The sequence below is a fragment of the Octopus bimaculoides genome, chromosome 20 (genome assembly GCF_046866305.1).
Source record: "Octopus bimaculoides isolate indiv1 chromosome 20, ASM4686630v1, whole genome shotgun sequence".
Classification (NCBI taxonomy): Eukaryota; Metazoa; Mollusca; class Cephalopoda; order Octopoda; family Octopodidae; genus Octopus; species Octopus bimaculoides.
The window spans coordinates 31,285,036-31,312,887 of NC_142947.1; the positions used below are offsets into that span (position 1 = coordinate 31,285,036).

The 27,852-nt window shown below is 36.7% G+C and overlaps 1 protein-coding gene across 1 annotated transcript in view; it reads left to right on the forward strand.

Annotated features, from left to right (window-relative positions):
* The window catches only part of LOC106876408 (uncharacterized), an 18,135-nt gene extending 8,329 nt beyond the window's left edge, over nt 1–9,806 (forward strand). The window contains exon 3 of the mRNA XM_014924942.2: nt 9,326–9,806. Within this exon, the coding sequence (XP_014780428.1) occupies nt 9,326–9,626 (301 nt within the window). The 3' untranslated portion in view covers nt 9,627–9,806. The remainder of the gene's footprint in view (nt 1–9,325) is intronic.
* Nucleotides 9,807–27,852: the final 18,046 nt, after the last annotated feature.

Here is a 27,852-nt window from a genome sequence, read left to right on the forward strand (position 1 = left end):
CGTTCACACATACATAAACACACACATATAAAACATATACTAACATGTACACAATTCCGTGTTTGTGTATCTATGTAAGTTCGTTTATTTGTATGCATGAATGCTTGAAAGTGTATGCATACAATGTGTGCATATGCGTGCAAATACATACGTATGTATTATTGCATTCGTACATATACACATACATACAGGCATGCATGTACTCTGCTAGAAACAAGAGTCAAAAACGACTCAATTAGCCACAAAGTGCATTATCTTAATAAGCTGACGAAAGAGAGGAAGCGAGAAAGCTACGTACGGTATGAGACAAGCGCACAAGTGAGGAAGCAGATATACCCATATCACGTGATTTCGAACTCTCATGCATTGCATTTCAGTTTTCTTCCGTGGATCTTACTGCGCCTGGTGTTAAGCGCAACTCACCTCGTCAACTGCCTTTAGATTTTAATTGCTAATGGGCCACCTACATATATATATGTGTATGTATATATATATATATATATATATATATATATATATATATATATATATATATATATATATAGATATAGATATAGATATATATATACATATATATATAGTAATTCTTCACCATATCGCGGTTCATCCATCGCGCCCTCAGTATATCGCGGGTTTCTGTGGTAAAATAAGCATTTTCACGCTTAAAAATTAAGAAATTAATAAATGCAGTACAATTCTGCACTGTATAACATATTAATTAAAATATATTAAAAGAAAATACATAATGTACCGTAGATGAGTAAACAAAGAATCGCACACACTGTATGGAAAATGAAACTCGGAAGGTGAGTGTGTGGTGTTGTTTTGCATCTACAATAACACACACACGTACACACGCACACACACACACACACACACACACACACACACACACACACACACACACACACACACACACACACACACACACACACACACACAGAGAGAGAAGGAGCCTCTTTGGGGTAGTTTAACCAACTAGCAGAAATAACAGGTGAGTCTTCCTGAATTCACGACCAACTGTCATAGATAAAAGAGGTTACACTGGATAATATATATTTGGATGTATACTGTTACTGGAAAAGACGTTGATGATCACGTTTAGATTATATTTGTTCATTGGTCTGTTCTAGGACTGACCTAGGGTTATACAAGAACATTAACAACACACACTTACATTGATGCACGCTCACACACTTGCACATATATACACACGCACACTTATACACATCTACACATGCACGCGCGCGCGCGCGCACACACACACGCATACACATGCATACATAGACTTGTTTACGACTTGCGGCTGTCCATCAAATTCATTCGTGAATTACTTTTGATGACCACACACCCCAATCTGTGATGTGCAGCTTCGGTTATAGATGAGACACTCTAACGGTTGGTTGAAGAAGTTAGCTATTAATCTGCGCGCATAACATTTTCCGTGGCTCCTCTGGTAGTGTTGAATGGATTTCTCCTCCATATCTTAATCCTCCCCTACAAGTGAGGTCGCTGAAGCCTAGTTTGGTTTATTTCTGAACCTGCTCTTTGGATCTCCAGCTACATGATGACCATGGTGTGGTGGTCGTCAACGATCCTAAGAAAGAGACGTAAACTAGAGAAGCACACAATCTGTCCAAGCGATTTCAATTGAATCAGTACAGATTAGATCCTCCTCTGTGTGTGTGTGTGGGGGGGGGGAATCAGTTGAAGGATTCTGTGTACAATCACTAGTCATCATGAGAATGAAAGGATCTTCTACAGACACTGGACATTAAAGGTCTCTACAGCCTTTATGTAACGGCTGTATATGGTCTATATCTTACACTCATACTGGAAGGCAGAAGTACATACTATCCATTGGACGAGGAACTTGGTATGGAGGATGACATAATCATTTAAAAAGAAAACTCTTCTGAGCTTTCAGAAAATTATAGAAGCCTGTTTGTAGCAGTTTAGAATCTTCTTGATTAGAATTCAATCATTGAGAATTATGCTGCCGAGGTACTTGAACTGGTAGGGTGTGGTTGACTGTTGCTGTTGCACTGAGAAAGTAAAGGGGAGAAAGAGGCTGGTCTTGTGTACTATTGACAGGTGGCCTTAGTTGTTCGGACGTTAACTGTGAGGCCCATCTTTTCATAGGTTTCAATGGCAATCGAGATGGTGGTATATTGAGCTACTGTGTGTGTGAGCTAGCAGAGCACAGTCACCATCATAGTTTAACTCAATGATCAGCTCAAATCTAAGCTTAGTAGAGGCCCGTCACTTTGAAAGTTTACAGTAATTCCTACCTCCTATTTCCATTCTTCTGTGTAACAGCCTGATCATATAGACGTGGAAAGTATTAATCTAAGCAGGGGCCAGCACACAAACTCGTCTGACACATTTACACTGAAGGGCTCGGATTTCTACCCTCTCATGTCTCGAGTCATCATCTCATAAATTTAGGTAACCAAAGTTTCTGAGAACATCCTACAGGAATTTATTGTGTCGAATGTCTTTGATGGATCCACAGACGTATTGAAAAAGTCGTGGTGTTGGTCTTTGCATTTTTCTTGGAGATTTCTTGTAAAGATCTTGCCTACTGTGCCTCTGTCCCTGCAGTATCCACACTGTGATCCTAGTCTTATGTTTTCTGTAATTGATTCAACCAGACTTTTAAAGATAATCTTGGCTAGGACATTTTCAGCAATCGACAGCTGGACTATATCTTTTTAAGATATTACTCTCCTTTTTTATTGTAGATGGTGATAATATTTAGTGTTTTCCGAGTGTTAAGGGATATATTTCTGGTTATATACTTCTGAGACAAAGCGATGAAGAACTCTGCTGAAATATTGTCCGACCTAAAAGCTTTCCTGTTTTTTTTTTTTAATTTTATTTTAGGTTTAAGATTTTGATGACAGCACTAACTTTAGCAAAAGTTAGTGATTGTGGGTATTTTACGAGTTCCTTCTTGACTACCGGATCCTCAGTTTTTGGTTCGCTTAGGAGCTGAAGTGTTCTCTCTAGTGCTGCATTATTGCTGACTGATCTTTTAGTTAAAGACATTGTCTGACAACTTGGCTGGTGCCAGGGAGCAATTCCAAGGGCAATAAATGTCTTTATTGCATCGTAAAGATAGTGGATATCATGCATGTGTGCATGCATCTGGATATCATGAGATTTTGCAATACAGTTCAGGGTACAAAGGGTGGGTTAACTTTAAATCGGCATTGCTTTGTAGAGTTTGTGTCGAGAGCTTGTCTAATGTTAGTCTGTGGACCTTCTGTAGGAGTTTGCTGATTTGCAGGCTTGCTGGAGTCCTCATCAAATCAGTTTTCGTGTGTTTTTCCGCTTAAATTCGTAGTTTGGTGGGCTATTGTATCTCCTCCACCGGTGTTTCATTTCACGGTTGTTCGAGGAATTAATATAAGATTTGCCACACATATAACTTCGATATATATAACCACATATGCACACATACATCTACACAGCGACACACGATTTTAAAATTAACCCTCTCCCACCATTCCCATCTCCTCTCTTCAATTGTCTCGTTGCACCTTTGCCCCACTCCCGTCTTCCCGCTAACCCCACCATATGAGCTTGTATACCGGGGGGGGGGGGGGCATTTTAATCATAATCCCAAGAATACAATTCCATTGCACTAAATGTTTGTTTCTTTGTGTTTGAAGTGGACGATTTCTTTCACGATTTTCGCCCCGGTTTTTCACAATAGCCGTTAAGACCCACAGTAACAGAGAGTCCATGCCATACTATTCTTTTCAGCCACTTTTAGTAATTGTTGGTATTGGTTATTGAATATATGAATGCCTGTCTTTTTTCTGGCTCATTGGATTTCTGACATGTATTTTTAGACAGCTATTTGTGTTTACGCGCGCGTGTATGTAATGTAATATAGTAAATATATGCATACACCCATACACACACATAAATATATAGAGTGACATATGTATGTATGTATGTATGTATGTATACACATGCATACATATGTTGCTAATTTTATTGAAATTTGTTTAAATTTATCTCCTTGAAATTTCTCTCAATTTATACTTAGATGTTTGCGTTTAAAAATAAGTGGATACTCATCTAACAAAAGACAAAACAAAGCAAAATCATATTTAATCGGTTTCAATGACCCTCTGTGAAGGGAAAAATTAAGTCAAATGAGAGAGAAAGAAAAACAGAAATGAGTGAAAATAATAACACTCGGGAACAAACATTTAGTTGCATTACTACTGACTCTTGTTCTTACCAAACTTGGATGCACTGAATTCCAAGTTGAAGTAAAATTTTCTCTATAAGCTACAAATGTTTTGCAATTCAAATTTTCCATTCTTTACGAAATTTCGACACATTTTGCATAAATCCATGTTCTATCTGAGAAATTTATGATCATAGTATCTTTAAATTTGGGCTTTAAACAACCATTTGGGCGTTATATATATATAAATAAGAGGAAGAGCCACGAAGGTGGATTCCTAATGTGCTAGAAGAAACGCCAAATCGCCTTATCACGAAGAATGTGTTCTCGAACATATTCTTCGTGGTAAGGCGATTTGGCATTCTTCTAGCATATTAGGAATCCACCTTGGTGGCTCTTCCTCTTATTTATATATGTAATATAATTTATAGTCCTCGGACATTTTTTTAAAAGTATGTTAGCCACTGGTTTAAATTAATATTAATTGATAATATTAATTTCTACACTCATTATTTAATGTTATATATATATATATATATTCACAACAGCGTTTAAATTCATTACAATAAGTACTAAAGTTTGAAATAAAGTCGAGAAAAGCTCAAGTTGTTCCTATTTTGGCAAGAATTTTCTTTTGCTTCTCTTGCGTTTATAAACTTTTTCGAGGTCATTCTATTTGACACTCCAGCAGTAATTTGCCATCATGTCTGTTCCGTCGTCATAAAGTCTTGATGAATGCGTTATCCCTGTTCATCTCTTATAGCTCCAAGGTTCTTGGTGAAATGATGACAGAGACAATTGTAGCTTGATACTTATATTGCATCCAAGATCGCGAAAAACCAACAGCATTTTAGTAACGAAACCTCATAGTTACAAGCGTTTTTATTACCGAGAAAGTTTCTATATAATCGCCACGAATGACAGCGATACTTTCGTCTTGTCATTCATCTTTCTGATTATTTCCTCATCAAGTACAAGGGCACAAATTTGAGGTCCCTCAAATATGCCCATTTTGATTTTCTTGAAAGATAAATTAAGAAAAGCAGAAACTATGTGCTGGAAACATTCACAGTTAGTAGTCAACACCTTTAAAAACTGCTTCAATAAGCCAAGGTTAAGATGGAGTCAGAGTGAAAATGGTCGGGTCATTCACAATGTTGGTCATGAAGCCTTTTCACTGCCAGAGGAGTCAATAACCATTTTTATGTCGCCATGGGTTTCTCGCAAATGTATCGACTGGCCAACTGAGACTACGCCAGACACATTGCCATTATGTAAGAGAACACGCTTGAAGCTTCGCCTAAAGATATTTAGAAACGATTTCCATTTTGTAGGGTTATAATGGGTGACGCCTAATTGTGTGAGGTCTGGATAACGTGGCAGCAAACAAATTGCTTGTCTTCTGAAGTTCACAAAAATCTACTCCCGCGTTCTAAAATATAAGGCTTTCAATATAATGTTTTTCATTTAGGCTGGAGGCTAATAGCGCTGTTCTTTTCTTTAATAGTGCTAAATCGCATACTCAGTTCCGCTTGACTAAAACGATGAGAGGTTGATGACTGTTTGGCATTAAATGAGGTGTCTTCAAAATCTTCTTCAAATTCCTGTTCAGATTTACAGCATTTATCTTCAGAAGAGGCATAACCATTAAAAACTGGAACTGGGAGTTCCTGAGAATGGGGAGTAGGTCGAACTTCAGAGGGAATACTTTGATAGGAAATCTTATGTTCGTTTTCCTTGCCAACACCTTTATAGTAACCAGGCAAAAAATATCAGTAGCTTATATGGTGCTTTGGCTCTTGCTAGACCATAGGGACCCCACAAGGTAGACCTTTTAGTTTGTCCAGTCACGAAGATATTCCTTGCAATTATGACACACCATATACAGAGACCACTTCTTGTTTTGGTTACCAATGTGAACCTCAAAATACGCCTTATGTGCCCATCTCACGAACTTTCTTATATTAAACCTTTGACGAGCAAGTGTGTAACAGTCACATATGTAACAAAATCAATTGGAATTATGTATACATTTATGTCTACCTGAAGAAAACATCATTAGATCTTAAACACACACACGTACACACACACATCTATAGATATATGTATGTATTTATGCATATATGTATGTACGTATATATATGTATATATATATATATATATATATATATATATATATATATATATATATATATATATATATATATATATATATATGCATGTATTTATGTATGCATGTACGTATATATATATATATATACTCATATACACGCAACTCAAAACTAAAAACAAAAACAACAAAAGTCAATAGGATGGACACAGTGAATATATATATCAGTTCTCTCTATATCAGTTCTTTACAAATATACCAATTTCGTAAAAATCACAAATTTCAAATTGCATAAAAACTAGAACATGCAAATAAAAAACGATCTTATATTTGAAAATCAGTGTTGAAAAACTACTTGGAATTACTTCAAAAAATCCCATGCAACATCAAATGAAAAAAAGTTGTTCTCTTGTGTAAGTCATAGTCTTAGAAATGAATTCAAAGAAACAAAGTTTGAATAGTTGCTTAAAAAGGGAAAATGAAATAGTAGGAAAGCTTAAAATGCAAATGTATACATGTGTTGGAAAAGACAGTGGCTTTGGAGGGTCTTGGAGAGATAGGTCGCTTACGTATACTACAAATATGCATACTGTGAGGGGTATACATGCAGATATGTACAAAACGATTGGAAAAGTATAAAACTACTTTTGTAACAAATTAAGAAATATGGGTAGTTGGACATAATAATAACAACAACAACAACAACAACAGTGATAGTAATAATAATAATAAAAACAACAACAACAATAACAATAATAATAAAAATAATAATAGTAATAATAATAATAATAATAATAATAATAATAATAATAATAATAATAATGTGTGTGTGTGTTCGCACTCCGTCGCTTACGACGTCGAGGGTTCCAGTTGATCCGATCAACAAAACAGCCTGCTGGTGAAATTAACGTGCAAGTGGCTGAGCACTCCACTGACACGTGTACCCTTAACGTAGTTCTCGGGGGATATTCAGCGTGACACAGTGTGACAACGCTGACCCTTTGAATTACAGGCACAACAGAAACAGGAAGTAAGAGTGAGAGAAAGTTGTGGTGAAAGAGTACAGCAGGGTTCGCCATCACCCCCTGCCGGAGCCTCGTGGAGCTTTAGGTGTTTTCGCTCAATAAACACTCACAACGCCCGGTCTGGGAATCGAAACCGCGATCCTATGACTGCGAGTCCGCTGCCCTAACCACTGAGCCATTGCGCCTCCACGAATAATAATAATAATAATAATAATAATAATAATAATAATAATAATAATAATAATAATAATAATAATAATAATAATAATAATAATAATAATAATAATAATAATAATAATAATAATAATAATAATAATAATAATGTGGAGTCTAAAAACAGAAACAATTCCTATCATAGTAGGTGCCTTAGGTATAATAAAAAAATACTCAGACAAATACATAACAAAAATACCAGGACTTACAAATATATGTAACATACAGAAAATTGCACTACTGGGTACTGCACACATTCTACGCAAAACACTTTCAATACAGTAAACATAAAAGCACCACAGCAAACCACAGCACATACCCAAGGCGCACAGAGCTGCGCTCGGTAGTGAAGTGAAAGCACGTTATAAAAATAAAACTACTGAACAATAATAATAATAATAATAATAAAGTGCGGGTAAAATATATCCCAGTAGTTATAGGTGCTTTAGGAACTGTCCCTATAGATTTGAACAGATGCATAGAAGAAGCAGGCATAAACCCTAGTTTACTCCATCCACATACATCTGATCATACAGCCATGCCTTTCTTTTTTAAAGACGTGTACGTCTTTCTTCAGCTGGTCAGTAAATAGACATTTACAGTTTTCAAGTAGTTGGAGATCGTCTTTCCCTGCCGAATCGTTCGCTCTCAAGCTAACATCGAAAGAAACATTAGATTTCAATATAAAAATGGAATAAGAAGAGATTTTGTTTTGCTTGCATTATGACACTAATTTCAACATCACAAACGTAGTAGCTGGTCTCGCACAGTTAAGGGCTTTAATAAGAACTGCTTTGGTAAACGATGCATAACAATACTTAAAAAAGAGTTGTAGAAACATGAAATTTGCCATTAAAGAATGGGAACCATCTGTTGACTATTTAGTGTTCCATAAGGTTACTTGAGTACATTCTTCCGGCTTAGTAAAAATGTATCTAAAATATTTTTTACTAATAATAATTATGTCCTATTTGATTGGGTTGATATGTCTGATAGAAAGGTTCTCATTAAAATAAACTTTATGGATCCTTGAATATTAATTTCATCCACTGTTGTACCATAATGGAGCTCGAAACATACATACATACATACATATATACACATAAATAAATAAATACATGCACGCATACATACATACATACATACATACATACATACATGCCAAAATGGTGCCGTCAACATCAGACGTGCAAGCGTAGAGGTCCGTTTAAAAAATATCTTTGAACGTTGTCTTCTACACTTATGCCGACTCCTCCAACCTAATCCAGTTAAATAAGAGAAACACCTTTTACTTATAAGCGTAGCGCTATTTAGACCGAATTTTTAAAATATACCTTATACCACGTGGAATTTTGCTAGCACTATTATGGCTGAGACTAACAACACCACCACTGATGAAATCAGCACCGCAGCACCAGTAAGCTAGCTAAAAAGACATAAGTACCCCGATCATTCTACTTGAACTCAACATCTAGGCGGGACAGAAAAGTATGCAAGGTTTTTCTCAGGTTCAAAATGTGACATAGTTTTCGCTTTGTATCTCTGTTAGAAACCAGTTCCTTCTTCAAAAGAAGAATTTAGATAATTTAAAGCAGAAAAGAACATGCATACAAATAAATATACATATATATGCATACAAATATACAAGCATGCAATTGTGCCTGCGTGCGTGCGTATGTGCGTGCGTGTGTTTGCGCATGCGTGTACAATTTATTAAAGTTATCTAAAGCTGATCTAAAGCTGGTTTTGCTCTTCTTTCGTGTCTTTCAGGTGCGCTGAACCTTTGAGGTTTAAAGGTAGAAGCCTTTTCACGATACCGCCGGAAAGCCTCGTCTGCCGAACATCAACTAAGTTTATCTTAACGCTGACGCTTTCTGCTGTAGCCTTGGTGGTTGTCGTATTAACTGTTATCTACTTTCGCATGAAGAAGAAGAAAAAATGTGAATCGTGTGGTAAGCGACATAACGGTGTTGGATACGTCAGTGTATACACACATGATGTTGAGGAACCTTCTTCACGTATCATTGCCCCCGGTGTAAACAAGGCCTTTAATGACGCCGTCGATGTTTAAAATTCATCATTCTTCCTACATTTTCGTATTTTTTTCGTTCACAGTTTTTTTCACTCTTCTTTTGTCCATCGTCATATCATTATCGCTACCAACATTGTCGTTCTTGTTGTTGCCACTTTTAGTCTTCTTCTTCTTTTCCTCTTCTTCTCTCCACACTTCCTCCCTCCTCCCCTCCTCCCCCTCTCTCCCCAAACCCTCCCCCTCTCTCCCCAAACCCTCCCCCTCTCTCCCCAAACCCTCCCCCTCTCTCCCCAAACCCTCCCCCTCTCTCCCCAAACCCTCCCCCTCTCTCCCCAAACCCTCCCCTCATCCTCCACCTCCTCCACCTCCTCCACCTCCTCCACCTCCTCCACCTCTCCACCTCCTCCACCTCTTCTTCCTCTTCCTCTTCATCCTCTTCTTCCTCTTCCTCTTCATCCTCTTCTTCCTCTTCCTCTTCATCCTCTTCTTCCTCTTCCTCTTCATCCTCTTATTCCTCTTCCTCTTCATCCTCATCCTCTTCCTCTTCCTCTTCCTCTTCATCCTCTTCTTCCTCTTCCTCTTCATCCTCTTCCTCCTCTTCCTCTTCCTCTTCATCCTCTTCTTCCTCTTCCTCTTCATCCTCTTCTTCCTCTTCCTCTTCATCCTCTTCATCCTCTTCCTACTTCTTCTCCCTCCTCCTCCTCCTCTTACTACTACTACTACTACTACTACTACTACTACTACTACTACTACTACTACTACTACTATCATACTACCTGGGGATCGTGCTTTATTGCCAAAGGGAAAGTTCCCTTACCAAACTTAGTGTGCGTGTGCATACGCAGGTTTGTTTGTTTGTTTGTGTGCGTGCGTGCGTGTGTGTGTGTTTGTGTGTGTGTGTGTGTGTGTGTGTGTGTGTGTGTGTGTGTGTGTGTGTGTGAGAGCAAATATGTGTCGGAACTTTATTTTAGAAACAATTCTATGTACACATGAAACAAAAGTTCAATGAAAAGCTTAAAAGTGGTTGGTTGCCCCAGCATGGACTTTACCAGGATGGCTAAAACTAACTTAAGAACTATTTAGTCTTTTAGTCTTTAGTTATTTGATTTGTATATATATATATATATACAAATATATATATATATATATATATATATATATATATATATATATATATATATATATATATATATATATATATATATATATATATATATATATATTGAACACTCAATATTTCATCTACATTCAATACTTTCTTTCAGGGTGCCATCCATTTTTATGTTATTTTATTTTATATTGTATATTGTATATCATATTATATATTGTATATTCCATATTCTATACCCCACATTAGTTCTGCAGGAATATAAATAAAACATAAAAAACAGACAGTGTTGGAACTCTTTTAAGCAAAATAATATATATATATATATATATATATATATATATATATATATATATATATATATATATATATATATATGCATATATCCATACATACATGTACATACCTACATCCATATGTATACATACATTCATATATGGATACAGGACATCAAAAAGACGTTAAGCAGAATGAGAAACGAAAAACGAAAACAGAAAACGAACTTTTTTCGAACAACGAAAAAATAAAACAAACAGAGAAACGCGACATGCAACATAAAGAGTATATCCCTTCGTCAGTTGTCCCTGTTTCATCTACTCCGCGTTTCGAAGGCAAGGACAATACGCGACTTCGCTGGAACAGTCCTTCCCGCAAAGCAAATTAAATAAAATTTGGAATTTTTGCGGAGGGTGAAAGTATTAACAAGAACAGGACAGTGAGAACAAGACAGTAAAAACAATAAAAACAGTAAACACAAGTAAAAACACGACTGGAAGGTGTTTATAAGCCATTTGATAACACAAAAACCATTAGATTCACTTGTGTGTTTTTAAATGGCTTATAAACACCTTCCACGCAGCAATTGTTTACGTTCCAGCACACAATCTCAGATCAGGTCACTTGCTATGCAAGTACATCTCCGTAGTATATATATATATATATATATATATATATATATATATATATATATATATGTATTCTTTCATTCTTTTAATTGTTTCAGTCATTTGACTGCGGCCATGCTGGACCACTGCCTTTAGTCGAGCAAATCGACCCCAGGACTTATTCTTTGTAAGCCTAGTACTTACTCTATCGGTTTTTATTCGACGAGCCGCTAAGTTACGGCTACCCAAACACACAAGCATCGGTCCTCAAGTGACGTTGGTGCGGACAACCAAACATGCACGCACGCACACACACACACACACACACACACACACACACACACACACACACACACACACACACACACACACACACACACACACACACACACATATATATATATATATATATACATATATATATACACGACGAGCTTCTTTCAGTTTTCGTCTATCAAATCTACTCACAAGGCTTTGGTCGGCCCGAGGCTATAGTAGAAGACACTAGCGTAAGGTGCCACGCAGTGGGACCAAACCTGGAATCATGTGGTTGGTAAGCAAGCTACTTATCACTCCTGCGCCGATATGTATGCATGTATGTATGTACGTATGTATTATTAATGTATGCATGCAATATATGTATGTATGTATGCATGTATGTATGTATGCATGTATTAAAAAAGAAATCTTTCAACAAACTGAATTTTGATATTATTAGAAACGGTTAAATATATAAAAGGATTAAAAGCTAAATATATGTTTATGTTTTTTGTTTTTAAAAGATACAGGTTGGTATTATTTTTTTCATACCAACGAGGGAGAACCACCCTGGCTAGAAATGGTTGCTTCATCCCTCTTGCGCTGAAATCACACTGTAATGGAGTGGCTCCCAACCGTTTTTTGCCTATGAACCTCTTTGATTCTTGTTTTATACTTTGGGATTCTCATAGCCATTCGCTGTTTTAAGAAGTCCTCTCGTAATTTGATGATTAAATATTATTAGGAATTTTATAAAAAAAAAATAGTTAAAATATTTTGAGTATTGTAGAAGTATAACCAACTTATTGCACTTAAATTCTAACAGTAAAATCCTATGTGGACCCTGGTTGAGAACCACTGATCTAACATCTTGAGGGAGAAGAACCTTATGGAATAAAGTAGTCCTAGAAACATCAGAAAAAGAAAAGGACAGATAATGATGAGATGTTCACAGCCGAAACATCTATAGACCTATTAGTGGTTGGTCTAGGACAGTGGTTCTTGACCACCCCTAGGGATCTATATAAAATTTTTGGGGTCCACGCAAGCAAAATTGGATATCCACAGTCGTATTTTTAGGGTTCATGAAAAAATGTTGATTTAGGTTTGTTTATTGAAAGAAACAAGATTTCTGTCTCTAGCGTTTTACATATTTCACCCTACATAAGTCAGTGTGTGAAAAGCAAAATAAGAATTCTGAAACAAGTATCTATAAGACTAGTTTTTAAACATCGAATGGCAATGAAGGGTCCACCAGAATAAAATAGTAATCAAAGGGGTCCATAGATGAAAAAAAATGGTTGAGAACCACTGGTCTAAGGTTAAATAAGAATAACTTAGTTTTGGGGGCCTCACATTTTATTTCGTATTATTGGGTTGTCCGGAAAGTTCGTATCGATTTATAATAGCTTACCTTTCGACTTATTTGCCATGAAATCACCTCAATTCAGAGAAGAGGGTATTTTCAAGTTAAAAGAAAGGTGAAGACGGACTGTGCAACAAAATGGTTCATATTTGGTTGATTAAAAATGTAATGGCAAGTATTTATTGACCTTTTTCTTTCCTTTAAAAATCGGCACGACCTTTCCGGACAACCCAATACATTGGTTTTGTATACCTCAATAATAAAAGAAAAAACCCAGTCTGTATGAAATAAATCATAGACACATGAAACGGTGCACCAGTATGGCCTCAGCTGTTGTGGCTAAAATAAGCCAAAGAACGTTCACTGGAATTTTAAAGCGTATTTTTACGTCGATTGTGAAATGAAAAAATTATTAGAGTTATCAAGTAAGTACTGGGGGTCGAGTCTTTCCCCCCACCCACCTCTTTCTCCCTGGATTGGGTCTGTAATAATAATACACAAGGGCTGAAATCTTGGGGAAGGGGGTTAGTCGATTATATCGACCTCAGTGCGTGACTGGTACTTATTTTATCAACCCCCAAAAGGATGAAATGGAAAGTGGGCATCGGCAGAATTTGAACTCAGGACGTAAGAACCGACGAAATGCCGCTAAGCATTTTGTCCAGCGTGCTAACGATTCTGCCAGCTAACCGCAAAATAATAATAATAATAATAATAATAATAATAATAATAATAATAATAATAATAATAATGATAATAATAATCATAATATTAATAATAATAATAATGATAATAATAATCATAATAATCATAATAATAATAATGATAATAATAATAATAATAATCCTTTCTACTGTAGGCACAAAGCCTGAAATTTTGGAGGAGAAGACAAGTCGTTTACATCGACTCCAGTGTTTCAGTGGTACTTTATTTATCGACCCCGAAAAGATGAAAGGCAAAGTCGACCACGGCGGAATTTGAACTCAGAACCTAGCGACGGGCGAAATATCGTTAAGCATTTCGTCTAGCGATCTAACGATTCTGCCAGCTAACCGCAGAATAATAATAATAATAATAATAATAATAATAATAATAATAATAATAATAATAATAATAATAATAAAAATAATAATAATAATAATAATAATAATAATAATAATAATAATACCAACGAGGGAGAACCACCCTGGCTAGAAATGGTTGCTTCATCCGTCTTGCGCTGAAATCACACTGTAATGGAGTGGCTCCCAACCGTTTTTTGCCTATGAACCTCTTTGATTCTTGTTTTATACATGACTGGATGTTAAAATCTCAACAATTCTATGTGGTAAAAAGATTAGAAAACGACAACATTCCCACAAAAAGCCTTCTTGGCAAGAGCGTATTCAACGCCAAATTAAGCTAATTAGGTTTGACATAGAATGTTTGAAATACCTTGAATTTAACAAGACTATCAAACCTAGAAAACCCCGAAAATTAAAGAAAAAAATATAACATGGAAACCATATTTGACATTGATACCACCAAGCAAAAGGTATGTGCTAAAGCTGCCTGCATAGCAAGGTATGAGAAGCGCGTTAGATTCTTTAAGGACAACATATTCAAAAATAACCCTCAAAATTTTTACAGGAAGATAGAGAAGATACCAGTTACAGTAAAGTATGTCCCATCAAAAGAAGAAGTGCAGGAATTTTGGAATAAAGTTCGGGCAGAAAAAAAAAACACAATGAAAAGGCCCCTTAGATTAATAGAATATTTACAGACTTAGACTCTTTAGAGGAGTAAAAGTGGGAGGGTGTCAAGGTTGAAGATATAAGATCTGCTCTCAGGAGGTCAAGCAAATGGAAGTCTCCAGGAAAGGATAACATTCCTAACTTCTGGTTGAATGTCTTGCCAGAGAGCCATGAACTACTAGCAAAACTTTACAACGATGTTTTGCAAATCCTAGTATGATTCCCTCTTGGTTAGTTAATGGTTTAACATTCCTACTTCCAAAACATGAAGAAACAAATGAACCAAAAATTATCGACCCATAACCTGCTTAACAACACTGTATAAAGCGCTAACATCTGTCCTAACTGAATATTCCTATAGTTTTTTTTTTAAATAGAAAATAGCATATTCCCTAATGAGCAAAAAGGATGTAAACGTGGGTCCTGTGGTTGTAAAGATCAGCCACTCATCAATAAGATGATCTTAGAAGATTGTCACGAACGACACAAAAACTTGTCAATAGCCTGGAGAGACTACAAAAAAGCTTTTGATAGCCTACCACATAGCTGGATTAAGAAATGTCTGGAAATGTATAAAATAGCTCCTACTCTGCGAAACTTTTTGTCTGTAAGTATGAGATCATGGAGAACCACATTGATTTTGAACAGTGACAATGAATCTCTAAATGCTAGAGATGTAAACATTTCATGTGGCATTTTCCAGGGTGACTCACTATCACCACTCCTCTTCTGTCTAGCCTTAATACCTCTCTCGAAATTACATGGATGATTTAAAGCTATTTGCAAAAACTGACCAACAACTCAAGGGCTTACTAGCGATTGTTAAACAATTCAGTGATGACATCAGGATGCAATTTGGCCTTGATAAATGTGCAAAAGCTACCTTTATCAAAGGAAAAATGAGAGAAACATCTAACGTTAACCTTGACCAGCAGAATGTCATAAAAGAGTTAGAACCAGCGGAGAGCTACAAATACCTAGGGGTAAATGAAGAGGACGGAATCAAACAAGCAGTGATGAGGGAGAGGACCAGAAAGGAATGTTATCGCAGGGTGAGAGCAATACTGAAGACAGAGCTGAACGCAAGAAACAGGATCGAAGCGATCAATGCCCTAGCCATACCAGTCGTGACTTACAGTTTCAATATCATTAATTGGTCAATTACTGAAATATGTAATCTTGACAGAAAATTACGAAAACTGTTGACAATGCATAGAATGCACCACCCTAAGGCAGATATAGAACGACTTTACCTGTCAAGAAAAGAGGGTGGTCGTGAACTTTTATTACTGGAATTAACAATGAAGATTGCCACAATTGGCCGAGACACCAACCTGAAAAATTTTGATGACTGGATGTTAAAATTTGTCTCAAAACATGAAAACAAGAAAGCATCATACTCAGTAAAAAGCAGGCAAAGGAATATCTTAGTGAATTCAAAATACAACAAATTCCAGAATTAGACGTACTAGAAACAAGCACAGGAAAAGCTAAGCGCATGAAAACCTGTGCTAAAACTGCTGCCTTAGATATTCTTACTGATAAATGACTTCAAACAAAAATCATGCCTCCTCATTGATATGGCTGTCCCAATCGATATAAACGTATCTGTCAAGACCTACCAAAAACTAAGCAAGTATAAAGATCTTGAAATAGAAATTAGCAAAATGTAGAACCTGAAGACTAAAACAATACCTGTTGTCATAGGTGCCCTAGGAATGATAGCAAAAGAGGCTGATTGCTACCTAGCTCAGATACCAGGAAGCCCCAAAATGGCAGAAATTCAAAAGATAGTGCTCATGGGAACTTCCCATATCCTACGTAAAATACTGACTGTGTAATCTCAAATTTTAAAACAAACATAATTTTCTTATGGTTTCTTAAACATTCTCTAGAACAACACTATGTACAAAACTAAATATATGGCACCCTAGGCATAACGCCAACAGGAACTTCTAATTTGTTGTCTCTTGAGGTCTCTGGGTGAAACTTGGAGCCATCTTGTACAAATACAAAGCAAAAGTCAGACATAAAATAAAAAATAATAATAATAATAATAATAATAATAACAACAACAACAACAACAACAATAACAACAACAACAACAACAACAACAACAACAACAATAATAATAATAAGGCTTACCATCCCTACAGGAAGTGCAAAAAATCGTGTTAACTGGAACGACTCATGTACTGAGAAGAGCATTATTGCTGTGAAAACAACATCCATTCATGAATTTATTTATTTATTAATTTTTTTTAAATACATATTTTACCTGTGAATTTGCGTGTGTAAACTGGGAATGCATACAATGAGCTTCTCTGCCCTGGGTGTACGGAAAACACTCGGCGTGAAATGGAAGAAAATTTGAAGAAAGAAGAAAAAAACAAAATAATAATAATAATGATGATAAAGAAAGAGAAGTGTAGTCTTGTTACATTGTGTCACGTTAATTTCGTCCAGTAATGAAGTGTAGAAATCTCCCTCCTAAAAAAAAAAAGAAAGAAGACTAGGATATATTGTATAAATGCAATCCTGGATAAAACACTGTGTTTTAAACGCCTAGTTAAGATATTCTTTTTGACCGGAGCTTACATGGAATTAAACAACCGAAAATGGAAATATGAATTCAATTGTAAAAAGAAAAAAAAAAGCACACATTTGGTCCAGTTGGCTGCAGTATACTTCAGCCGTGATTGATGAGCCAGGTTTAATGAAATCATAATGGATCACACCTGCGCTAGACCACCAAACACACACTATCAGCTTCTTTTGATGAATTTCTTTTATTTTTACCTCTTCACAAGTATATTTTCCTCTCGAACGGTGCTTTCTACACATTCCGATCGCATCACCTGCGAGTTAACATGGGATCTCCTAGCGACAATGTAAACTTCATATAATCAAGGTAGCATCGGCCTGACGAGTAGCTTGCGATCTACCCCTCATTTGGATAATTACTACTTCCGAGTTTCCGCTAACTATGAAACGTATATAGCCTGGATTTTATCTACTCCATTCCCTAACTTTGAGATATTTTTTCGCATATACAGTAACCCCAGTTGCTAACCGTGAACATATCTTTTTTCAGCTTATTGTAATTCGATGTGGTAAAAATTCACAGACTTTTGCGCCGATAGTTATTTTTTTTTAATATCTTCTACGGACTGCTTGAAGCTCACTAATTCCCTACATATTGATCCTCGGATCTTACCTTTACACACGCGCGCGCACACATACACATACACATATAGAGATAGATAGATAGATAGATAGATAGATAGATAGATAGATAGATAAATGTATGTATTTAATATATATGTATATGTATGTATGAACGTCTCTCTCTCTCTCTCTCTCTCTCTCTCTCTCTCTCTCTACACACACATATATATGTATATCTATATTAATTTCTTTAAACATATCCGTTCGATTTTTATCTTTATGTTATAGTTTACTGCACAATTTAGACTTGCATACACATTGATATGTCTTTTTTTTTCGTCTCTCTCACTATTATTATTATTATTATTATTATTATTATTATTATCATTATTATTTTTTTTTCCCCCTTTTACAGTTTGTCTGTAAATATCCGATTTTTCCTTATTACCCCATCTGTATTCTCCCTTATTGTATCTCATTTTATTCTATTTTATTAAACCTTTTTGATGTTCTCCCAAAAATTCCTCACGCCGATGAGAATGACAATGCATAAATTTAATTATAATTACTATGATTATAATTTTTTTCGTACACTTGTATTGTCTTTCGAAACGTGTGTACGTATTGAATCCAATTTTTTATTAAATCTAATTTTTGATTCAACATATTTTTCCTCCGTGTTCTATACTTGTTGATGGCATATTTATACCTACAAGGAAATTTTTCAACTATATATTAATAACAATATTTTATATGCTTAAAACTTATATGCGATTACCGTGCATTAACTGAGGTAAATAGCCTAATATTGGATCATATAAGCCCTCAACGGAAAAAAAGTAAGGTTTGCGAACGCATATATATATATGGGGTGGGATGGGATGTTTGGTTATACGAAATAGAACTCAAAACATGATTTATAATAATATTTCTTTAAATTTTGGCATAAGGCTAGCGACATTGTAGGTAAAGACTTAGTCGAATAAATCTACTTAAAAATAACAACAACAACAACAACAACAACAACAACAACAACAACAACAACAACAACAACAACAACAACAATAATAATAATAATAATAATAATAATAATTTCCATTATAGGCACAAGGCCAGAAATTTGTCGGGAAGAGACAAGTCGATTGCATCGACCCCAGTGTTTCACTGGTACTTAATTTATCGACCCCAAAAGGTTGAAAGGCAAAGTCGACCTCAGCGAAATTTGAACTCAGAACGTAAAAACGGACGAAATACCGCTAAGCATTTCACCCGACACACTAAGGATTCTGCCAGTTCACCGAATAGTAGTAGTAGTAGCAGTAGTAGTAGTTGTTGTTGTTGTTGTAATGATGATGATGATAATAATAATAATAATAATAATAATAATAATAATAATAATAATAATAATAATAATAATAATAATAATAATAATAATAATAATCCTTTCTACTATAGGCACAAGGCTTGAAATCTTGGGGAGGGGTTAAGTCGATTCTATCGACCCCTAGTACTCAGGTGATACTTATTTTATCGACCCCGAAAGGATGAAAGGCAAAGTCGACCTCGGCAGAATTTGAACTCAGAACGTAAAGACAGACGAAATGCTCCTAAGAATTTTGCCCGGTGTGCTTACGATTCTGCCAGCTCACAGAATAATAATAATAATAATAATAATAATAATAATAATAATAATAATAATAATAATAATAATAATAATAATCTAAAACTAGAATAGCAACGGACCATGATAAAACGATGGCAAGAAAAGCCCCTACATGGTAAATACTGGGCTAAACTAAATGCAAAAGAAATAGACAGAGAAAAATCCCAGCAATGGCTGAGAAGCTCAGGACTCAAAGCAGAGACTGAAGGATTTTAAAACACTGCACAAGACCAAAGCCTCCCCACCAGAAATTACCAAAAACATATAATGAAAAGAAACATAACAAGTAACTGTAGAATATGTGGCGATGGACAAGAAACAAATCATATTATCTCTGGCTACCCAGTCCTGGCTAAGAAGGAATATATTCACAGACACGACAGAGCTGGGACCTATATACACTGGAAGCTATGCCAACACTATGGAATAACAACAGAAAAAAGATGGTATAAACCACATGCCAGAAAAGGTTACAGAAAACGAGAAAGCAACCATACTCTGGGATATGCCAATACACACAGATAGAGAAATTAAGGCAAATAGACCAGATATAGTTGTCAAAGATCATGAAGGAAAAAAATGCTTTCTAATTGATGTATCAATACCAGCAGATGACAACGTTTCCCTAAAAGAAATGGAGAAACTTTCAAAATCCAAAGATCTGGAAATAGAGGTAACTCGAATGTGGAATCTAAAGACAGAAACAATTCCTATCATAGTAGGTGCCTTAGGTATAATAAAAAAATATTCAGACAAATACATAACAAAAACACCAGGACTTACAAATATATATAACATACAGAAAATTGTACTCCTGGGCACTGCACACATCCTACGCAAAACACTTTCAATACAGTAACCATTAGAGCATCACAGCAAACCACAGCACATGCCCAAGGCACATAGAGCTGCGCTCGGTAGTGAAGTGAAAGCACGTTATAAAAATAAAACTACTGAATAATAATAATGATGATGATGATGATGATGATGATGATGATGATGATGATGATGATGATGATGATGATGATGATGATAATAATAATAATAATAATAATAATAATGGTTTCAAATTTCGGGGAAGGAGTAAATCGATTACATTGAGCCTAGTGTTCAGCAATAATAATAATATACACACATACATACAAACACACACACATATATACATATACATACCTTCATACATACCCTCACACATGCACACATGGTGGGTGAGGGGCGAATGTATTCATAGGAATATCAACCAGAAGGATGAGAGAATATACCTCCGGGGAACTTCCTGTATGATAAATAAAAGTATCATATAGGCAGTCATAAATGCATTATAAGGAGAGAAAACTTTTGATCAATTAAGATTATCTAAGCACTTTACTCTTTTACTTGTTTCAGTCATTTTGACTGCAGCCATGCTGGAGCGCCCCCTTTAGTCGAGCAAATCGGCCCCAAGACTTATTCTTTGTAAGCCTAGTACTTATTCTATCGGTCTCTTTTTTGCCGAACCGCTAAGTTACGGGGATGCAAACATACCAGCATCGGTTGTCAAGCGATGTTGGGGGGACAAACACAGACACACAAACATATACGCACACATACATATATATATATATACATATATACGACAAGCTTCTTTCAGTTTCCGTCTACTAAATTCACTCACAAGGCTTTGGTCGGCCCGAGGCTATAGTAGAAGATGCCACGCAGTGGGACTGAACCCGGAACCATGTGGTTGGTAAGCAAGCTACTTACCACACAGCCACTCCTGCGCCTTTATAGATAAAGTCTCCCTCTGGGAGTGTGTAAAATCTACAAAGAACAAGTAGGTGTGATGATAGCTTCTGTGAGATTAGTCTAAATACACTCGTATTTACGAAGGCCGTTAATTTGCGAAGGTGTGCACACGAACAAGAAGAGAATGGGTATGTTGTGATATCAATTGTTAACCTCAGCCAGTGTGCAGAGTCCACTAAGATGGCGATAACAAAAGGTCAACAGGCGTTTCAAGAAGATAGACAGGTGTCCAGTGAGGGAAACGTTATCGGGTAATAAACTCTATATAGGTGTGATGTGGGTAGATCGGTGTATGGGTGTAATCAGTGTCACCTGGGAGAGTGAAATGTCTGTAAAATTGTTTCATTCTTCTGACATATGTATGTATGTACGTATGTACGTATGTACGTATGTATGTATGTATGTATGTATGTATGTGTGTGTATGTATGTGTGTATGTGTGTGTGTGTGCCTGTATGTGTGAGTGTATGTATGTATGCATGCGTGCGTGCATGTATGTATGTGTGTGTGTGTGTGTGTGTGTGTGTGTGTGTGGTAGCAAGATTTTGAAGGAAAGCATCTTGTTTCGTTCATTACAGATTTTTATAGTCCCAGACATTTTTAGTGTATGAATTTAGAAGTTGTGTTTTCTTCCCAAGAACCCATCTTCAACCATACTTTGCTCCAGTCGGTTTGGTATGTATCCTGTTGTTCCCATAATAATAGATTTGCAAACTCCTTATCAATCGTCCATAAATGTCCTGTTTCTCTTGTATTTTTCAAACTACTGTGGTGTTCAGAGGGCAGATGATTTCCACAGCAAAACATATTTTTTCCATGTGGTCCGAAGCGAAAATATTTGGCCAGTTGTGTTTCAACTTGGTGGTTTGCTTTAATTTTTAACTTCCGCCAATATTTCCTTTGACTCGTCCGTCCAAATTTAGTCAACTTCATCTTTTGGTATTCTCTTTTTGTTATCCCTTTGAAGACTGCTCTGGCCACAGCATTATGCCTCATCAGAAGATAATACCTGGAAGACATTCTCTCGCAGTTGGCAATAATATTGTTGATATCTTCAGTGGTAGTCTTGCACAGCCTACATTTGTTTTCTGTCGACGTTTCCTGCTTTATACCGCAAGTACTTGATGGGGATCTCTTGTTCTTCAATTGCAGGAGGAAAGCCTTCGAAGTGAAATGCCATAAACATAGCGGTACTCCATGTCAAGCTTTTGATTTGATCAATTTCTTCCTTCTATGGTTTGTGTCAAGTACCCATGCATTATCATTTCACTGAACTGATCCATTTTTTATTCTCATATATATTTTTTCATAAATAGAATTTATCAATGTTCCGTGTGGGGAAATCTGCATCAGCTCTTATTTCATGCCTCTCCTCTAGTTTATTATCCATCTCAATTATGTTGTTGGTTTCACGGTCACAAATATCGGCTTGATAGTTACTGGTCTCCTTTCTCTGCCGCAGATGTTGCTTCAGTGTCACAATACGTGCTTCGTATGACGTTAACGAAGATTTGAGACCACGGCCACCATCCTCTCTCGGGAGTTATAATCTATCTACATGGGCAGTAATGTTAAAGCCTCTTGTAACACTGAGCTGCGGTGCGAGTTCGAACATCTATCTCAATAGGTTCTTACAGTGATCAGTTCAAAAGACCAAATGCATGCGTAAGGACAGTAAGGATGTTGTGGGTAATATACTTGTTGTAAGCTGAGAGTTCAGACAAGCATATTTTCTTTACCCTCTTCAGGCGCTCATTTCCCGTCTTCTTCTTATTGATGGGTCTGTCATAGCTGAGATTCTCACTCCGTCTAAGATATTTGTAATCTTCCCCAGAAAACAGATGCTCTATTTTCTAGGCTGTCTATGTTTAGTGTCTTAGATAACGGCACAAGTTTGTCACGTTTGTGCCCTCATCCAAAAAGGCACATTTGAACTCACCAAATTTCATTCCGATATCTTTGGAGAATTGGGTCATGAGATCTAGTTACTTTTTGAGATGGTTAATATTTGGCCCATACTCCATACTGATTCAGGCGATCGATAAAGAAACGGTGATTGATTTCATTAGAGCCATTCCTATTACTGTAGTGTTTTAAGATTAAGCATGCCAGGGGATTGAATAAGACTTCAAAGAGTAGTACTGACAAAATATCGCCCTGAAGGATGTCTTTTATGGTAGAGTATAGTGGTAGATATGTATGTATTTACACACACATACACAGACCCCACCACACACACTATTTTATTATGGCCGAAGAATCGTCATAAACTCCCAATTCAGAGTTTAATGTGATCGTTTGTTAGATAGTTGTGATAATAAAAGAAATTTTTTTATTAGTGGTTATTTTTTAAAATTCGTATATATATGTATAAATATATATGTATGTATGTATTTATAGGCATGTGTGTGTATGTTTGCGTGTCTGTGTTTGTCACCCCACCATTGCTTGACAACCGATGCTGGTGTGTCTAAGTTCGGCGAGAGAGATCGGTAGAATAAGTACTAGGCTTACAAAGAATAAGTTCTGGGCTCAATTTGCTCGACTAAAGGCGGTGCTCCAGCATGGCTGCGGTCAAATGGCTGAAACAAATAACAAAATAAAAGAAAAAAAAAAGAATATGTATAAGTGTTTATGGATACCTGTTCATCGAATAAGCATTTGTAGCTGATTGGGCAAGTATTTACAAAAGATAATGGTGCACAGTGAGAAGCATGTTGCAATTGGCCGTAAAGGAAAAAATATATATGAACAACCGTTGAATCGACGAACTTTGTGTAAGGAATATGCTAGTAAAAAAGAAAGCAGGATAAAATACAGAATATCGAGAATAAGAAATTGCAAGTAATTAAAAATAATATAATAGAAGTAGGCCAAAAATTAAAATTAAGATTAAAGATTCTATAGGGGAAGGCGTGGCCGTGTAGCAAGTTTGCTTCCCGATCAAATGGTTCTGGGTTCAGTCCCACTGCGTAGCACCTTGGGCAAGCATACTCAACTATAACCTCAGATCTTGTGAGTGGATTTAGTAGACGGAAACTGATAGAGACCCATCGTACACACACACACACACACATGTATGTATGCATGTATGTATGAATATATGTATATATGTATATATATATATATATATATATATATATATATATATATATATATATATATATGTATGTATGTATGTATGTATGTATGTATGTATGTATGTGTGAAGGCGCAATGGCCCAGTGGTTAGGGCAGCGGACTCGCGGTCATAGGATCGCGGTTTCGATTCCCAGACCGGGCGTTGTGAGTGTTTACTGAGCGAAAACACCTAAAGCTCCACGAGACTCCGGCAAGGGATGGCGGCGAACCCTGCTGTACTCTTTCACCACAACTTTCTCTCACTCTTACTTCCTGTTTCTGTTGTGCCTGTAATTCAAAGGGTCAGCCTTGTCACACTGTGTCATGCTGAATATCCCCGAGAACTACGTTAAGGGAACACGTGTCTGTGGAATGCTCAAACACTTGCACGTTAATTTCACAAGCAGGCTGTTCCGTTGGTCGGATCAACTGGAACCCTCAACGTCGTAAGCGACGGAGTGCCAGTTCAGTTCATGTATGTATGTATATATATATGTGTGTGTATGTGTTTGTGTGTGTGTATGTGTATGTGTATGTGTGTGTGTGTGCGTGTGTGTGCGCGTTAAGGGTCTTTGACTCTTGTTTCTAGCAATGTAGGTGCTACCCTGCACGCTCAGTCACTATTAGTGACAATTGAATTTTCCCTTTTTGGTTTTATATTACTCCTAGCCAATTTTATTATTCTATAATTTCACATTGCCATTTTGCTGAGTCACCAATTGATTCTTGTAATAAATTCTCTACACTGACAGGTAGGATTTGGCTTAACTATCAGCGATGGACTAGTACTACTGATGAGCTTTAATTTCAAGCGAAACTGGCTTGCCCATATAGAACCCTCCCTCACCGAGGGGCGGTTAACTCCCCTGTCAGTACATAAACTTGTGCTATGTTTGTGGCTATAAAGGTCTTTGACTCTTGTTTCTAGCAATGTAAGTGCTCCTTGACCCCTCATTCACTGTTAGTAACAGTTGAATTTATTCCTTTTTTATATTATGTCTAGCCATCTTTATTACTTTATATGTATGTGTTTGTCCCCCACAACCACTTGACAACTTGCACTGGTGTGTATGTCCGCATAACCTAGCGGTTCGGCAAAAGAGACCGATAGAATAAACACTAGGCATAAAAAGAAGGACTGGGGTCGTAAACAAAAAAAAAAAAAAATTAATACTAAAAAATATACTAATAAAAAAACCATGGAAAAAGAACGGGGAACGGTACGAAAAAGGAAGAAAACTGATGGGACATGAATACGTAAAATCACTGCGACGGAAAAAAGAAAGAACGGAAAATTTTAACCAACACAACGGATTCTTGCCTCATTTTATTGTGACAGTGATAACACAAAGATACAATCAATGCACACACACACACACACACACACACACGCACACACACACACACACGCACGCACGCACGCACACACACGCACGCACGCACGCACACACACACAGGTGTAAACGAGGCGTACGTAACAACAGATGCAGTGGACATAACAACAAATGCATACGCATAAATTATGGTTTGTACAATTAAGTGGACTAAGGGAAACAACTTTTGAATTGTTTCCAGAGTGACTTCCCTTGAGAGTTTACTGTTTCATTTTTGTTAAATGAAGTTGCTTGAATTTTATCTCATTTCATAACACGTTTCCCTCTGCTCTTTGTTTAACATCGTACGAGACATACTAAGTGGAAACGGAATTAAAAATCAGTGGTACGCGCGTGCGTATGCGTGTATGTATTTGTGTATCTATGTATGTATGTATGTGTGTATGTGTGTGTGTGTGTGCAACGTGTATGTATGTGCGTGCGCACGTAAGTGTCAACTGGTGCTGGTTTGTTTACGTCCTATAGAATAACAATCAGACTTCAAAAAAAATTACTAGTTTGGGCTGTGAAATCTTGCCGCCATAAATTTCAGCCGTTTTTATTTATTATTAATAACTGCATTGTTTTTGTTTTTTTTGTTTTTCTTTGTAGGTGACTAAATTTGGCATTGCAGTGTTGTCAACTACCTTCAAGAAAGGGTTTTTAACTCTCAAGAACATTTATTCTGAAATGGTTGCTACATTCGAGGATGACGTTCCAGTTTTATCAACAGTGCAAAAGTGGGAAACTGAGTTTAGGAAGGGAAGGCAGGGTGTAAAGGATGACCAAATGCTTGGCCGACTTGCAACTGTTACCAGAGAAGAAAACATCGATCGTGTTCACCAAATGGTGATGGATGACAGGCAATTGACTATGAATCAAATAGCCAATGCTATTAGCGTATCTCGGGAGAAATTTGAAAATATTCTGCACAGGCGTAGGAGTGGCTGTGTGGTAAGTAGATTGCTTACCAACCACATGGTTCCGGGTTCAGTCCCACTGCGTGGCACCTTCGTGAAGTGTCTTCTACTATAGCCTCGGGCTGACCAAAGCCTTGTGAGTGGATTTGGTAGACGGAAACTGAAAGAAGCCCGTCGTATATGTGTATATATATATATATATATATATATATATATATATATATATGTATGTATGTGAGTGTATATGTTTGTGTGTCTGTGTTTGTCCCCCCCCCCCCAACATCACTTGACAACTGATGCTGGTGTGTTTATGTTACCGTAACTTAGCGGTTCGGCAAAAGAGACCGATAGAATAAGTACTAGGCTTACAAAGAATAAATCCTGGGGTCGATTTGCTCGATTAAAGACGGTGCTCCAGTATGGCCGCAGTCAAATGACTGAAACAAGTAAAAGAGTAATAGAGTAATTAACTTGGCATGACGAAGGGTTCTACTCGATGGGTGACACGTCTTCTGACCCCTGATAAAAAGTACCCTAGGCTGATTATATCACAGGAAAAATCTGACGCTGTTCGGGCAGAAGCGGCTGGTTTTTTTTTATCGTTTCCTAACCGAGGATGAGTGTTGGACTCATCACTTTGAGCCAGACACAAAAAGACAATCCATGCAGTGAAGACACTCTTCCTCACCTATTCTAAAGAAGGCCAAGATCGTTTTATCTGCAGGAGAGTTTTGAGGGATGCAAAAAGCATTTTGTTTATTGATTCACTTGAAAAGGGCCGTACCATCAATGGAGAGTTTTATGCCAACTTGCTGAGGCAGTTACAAAAGGCTATTAAGACCAAATGCCCGGGAAACTGATGAAAGGGGTTTTGTTTTGTAGTGACC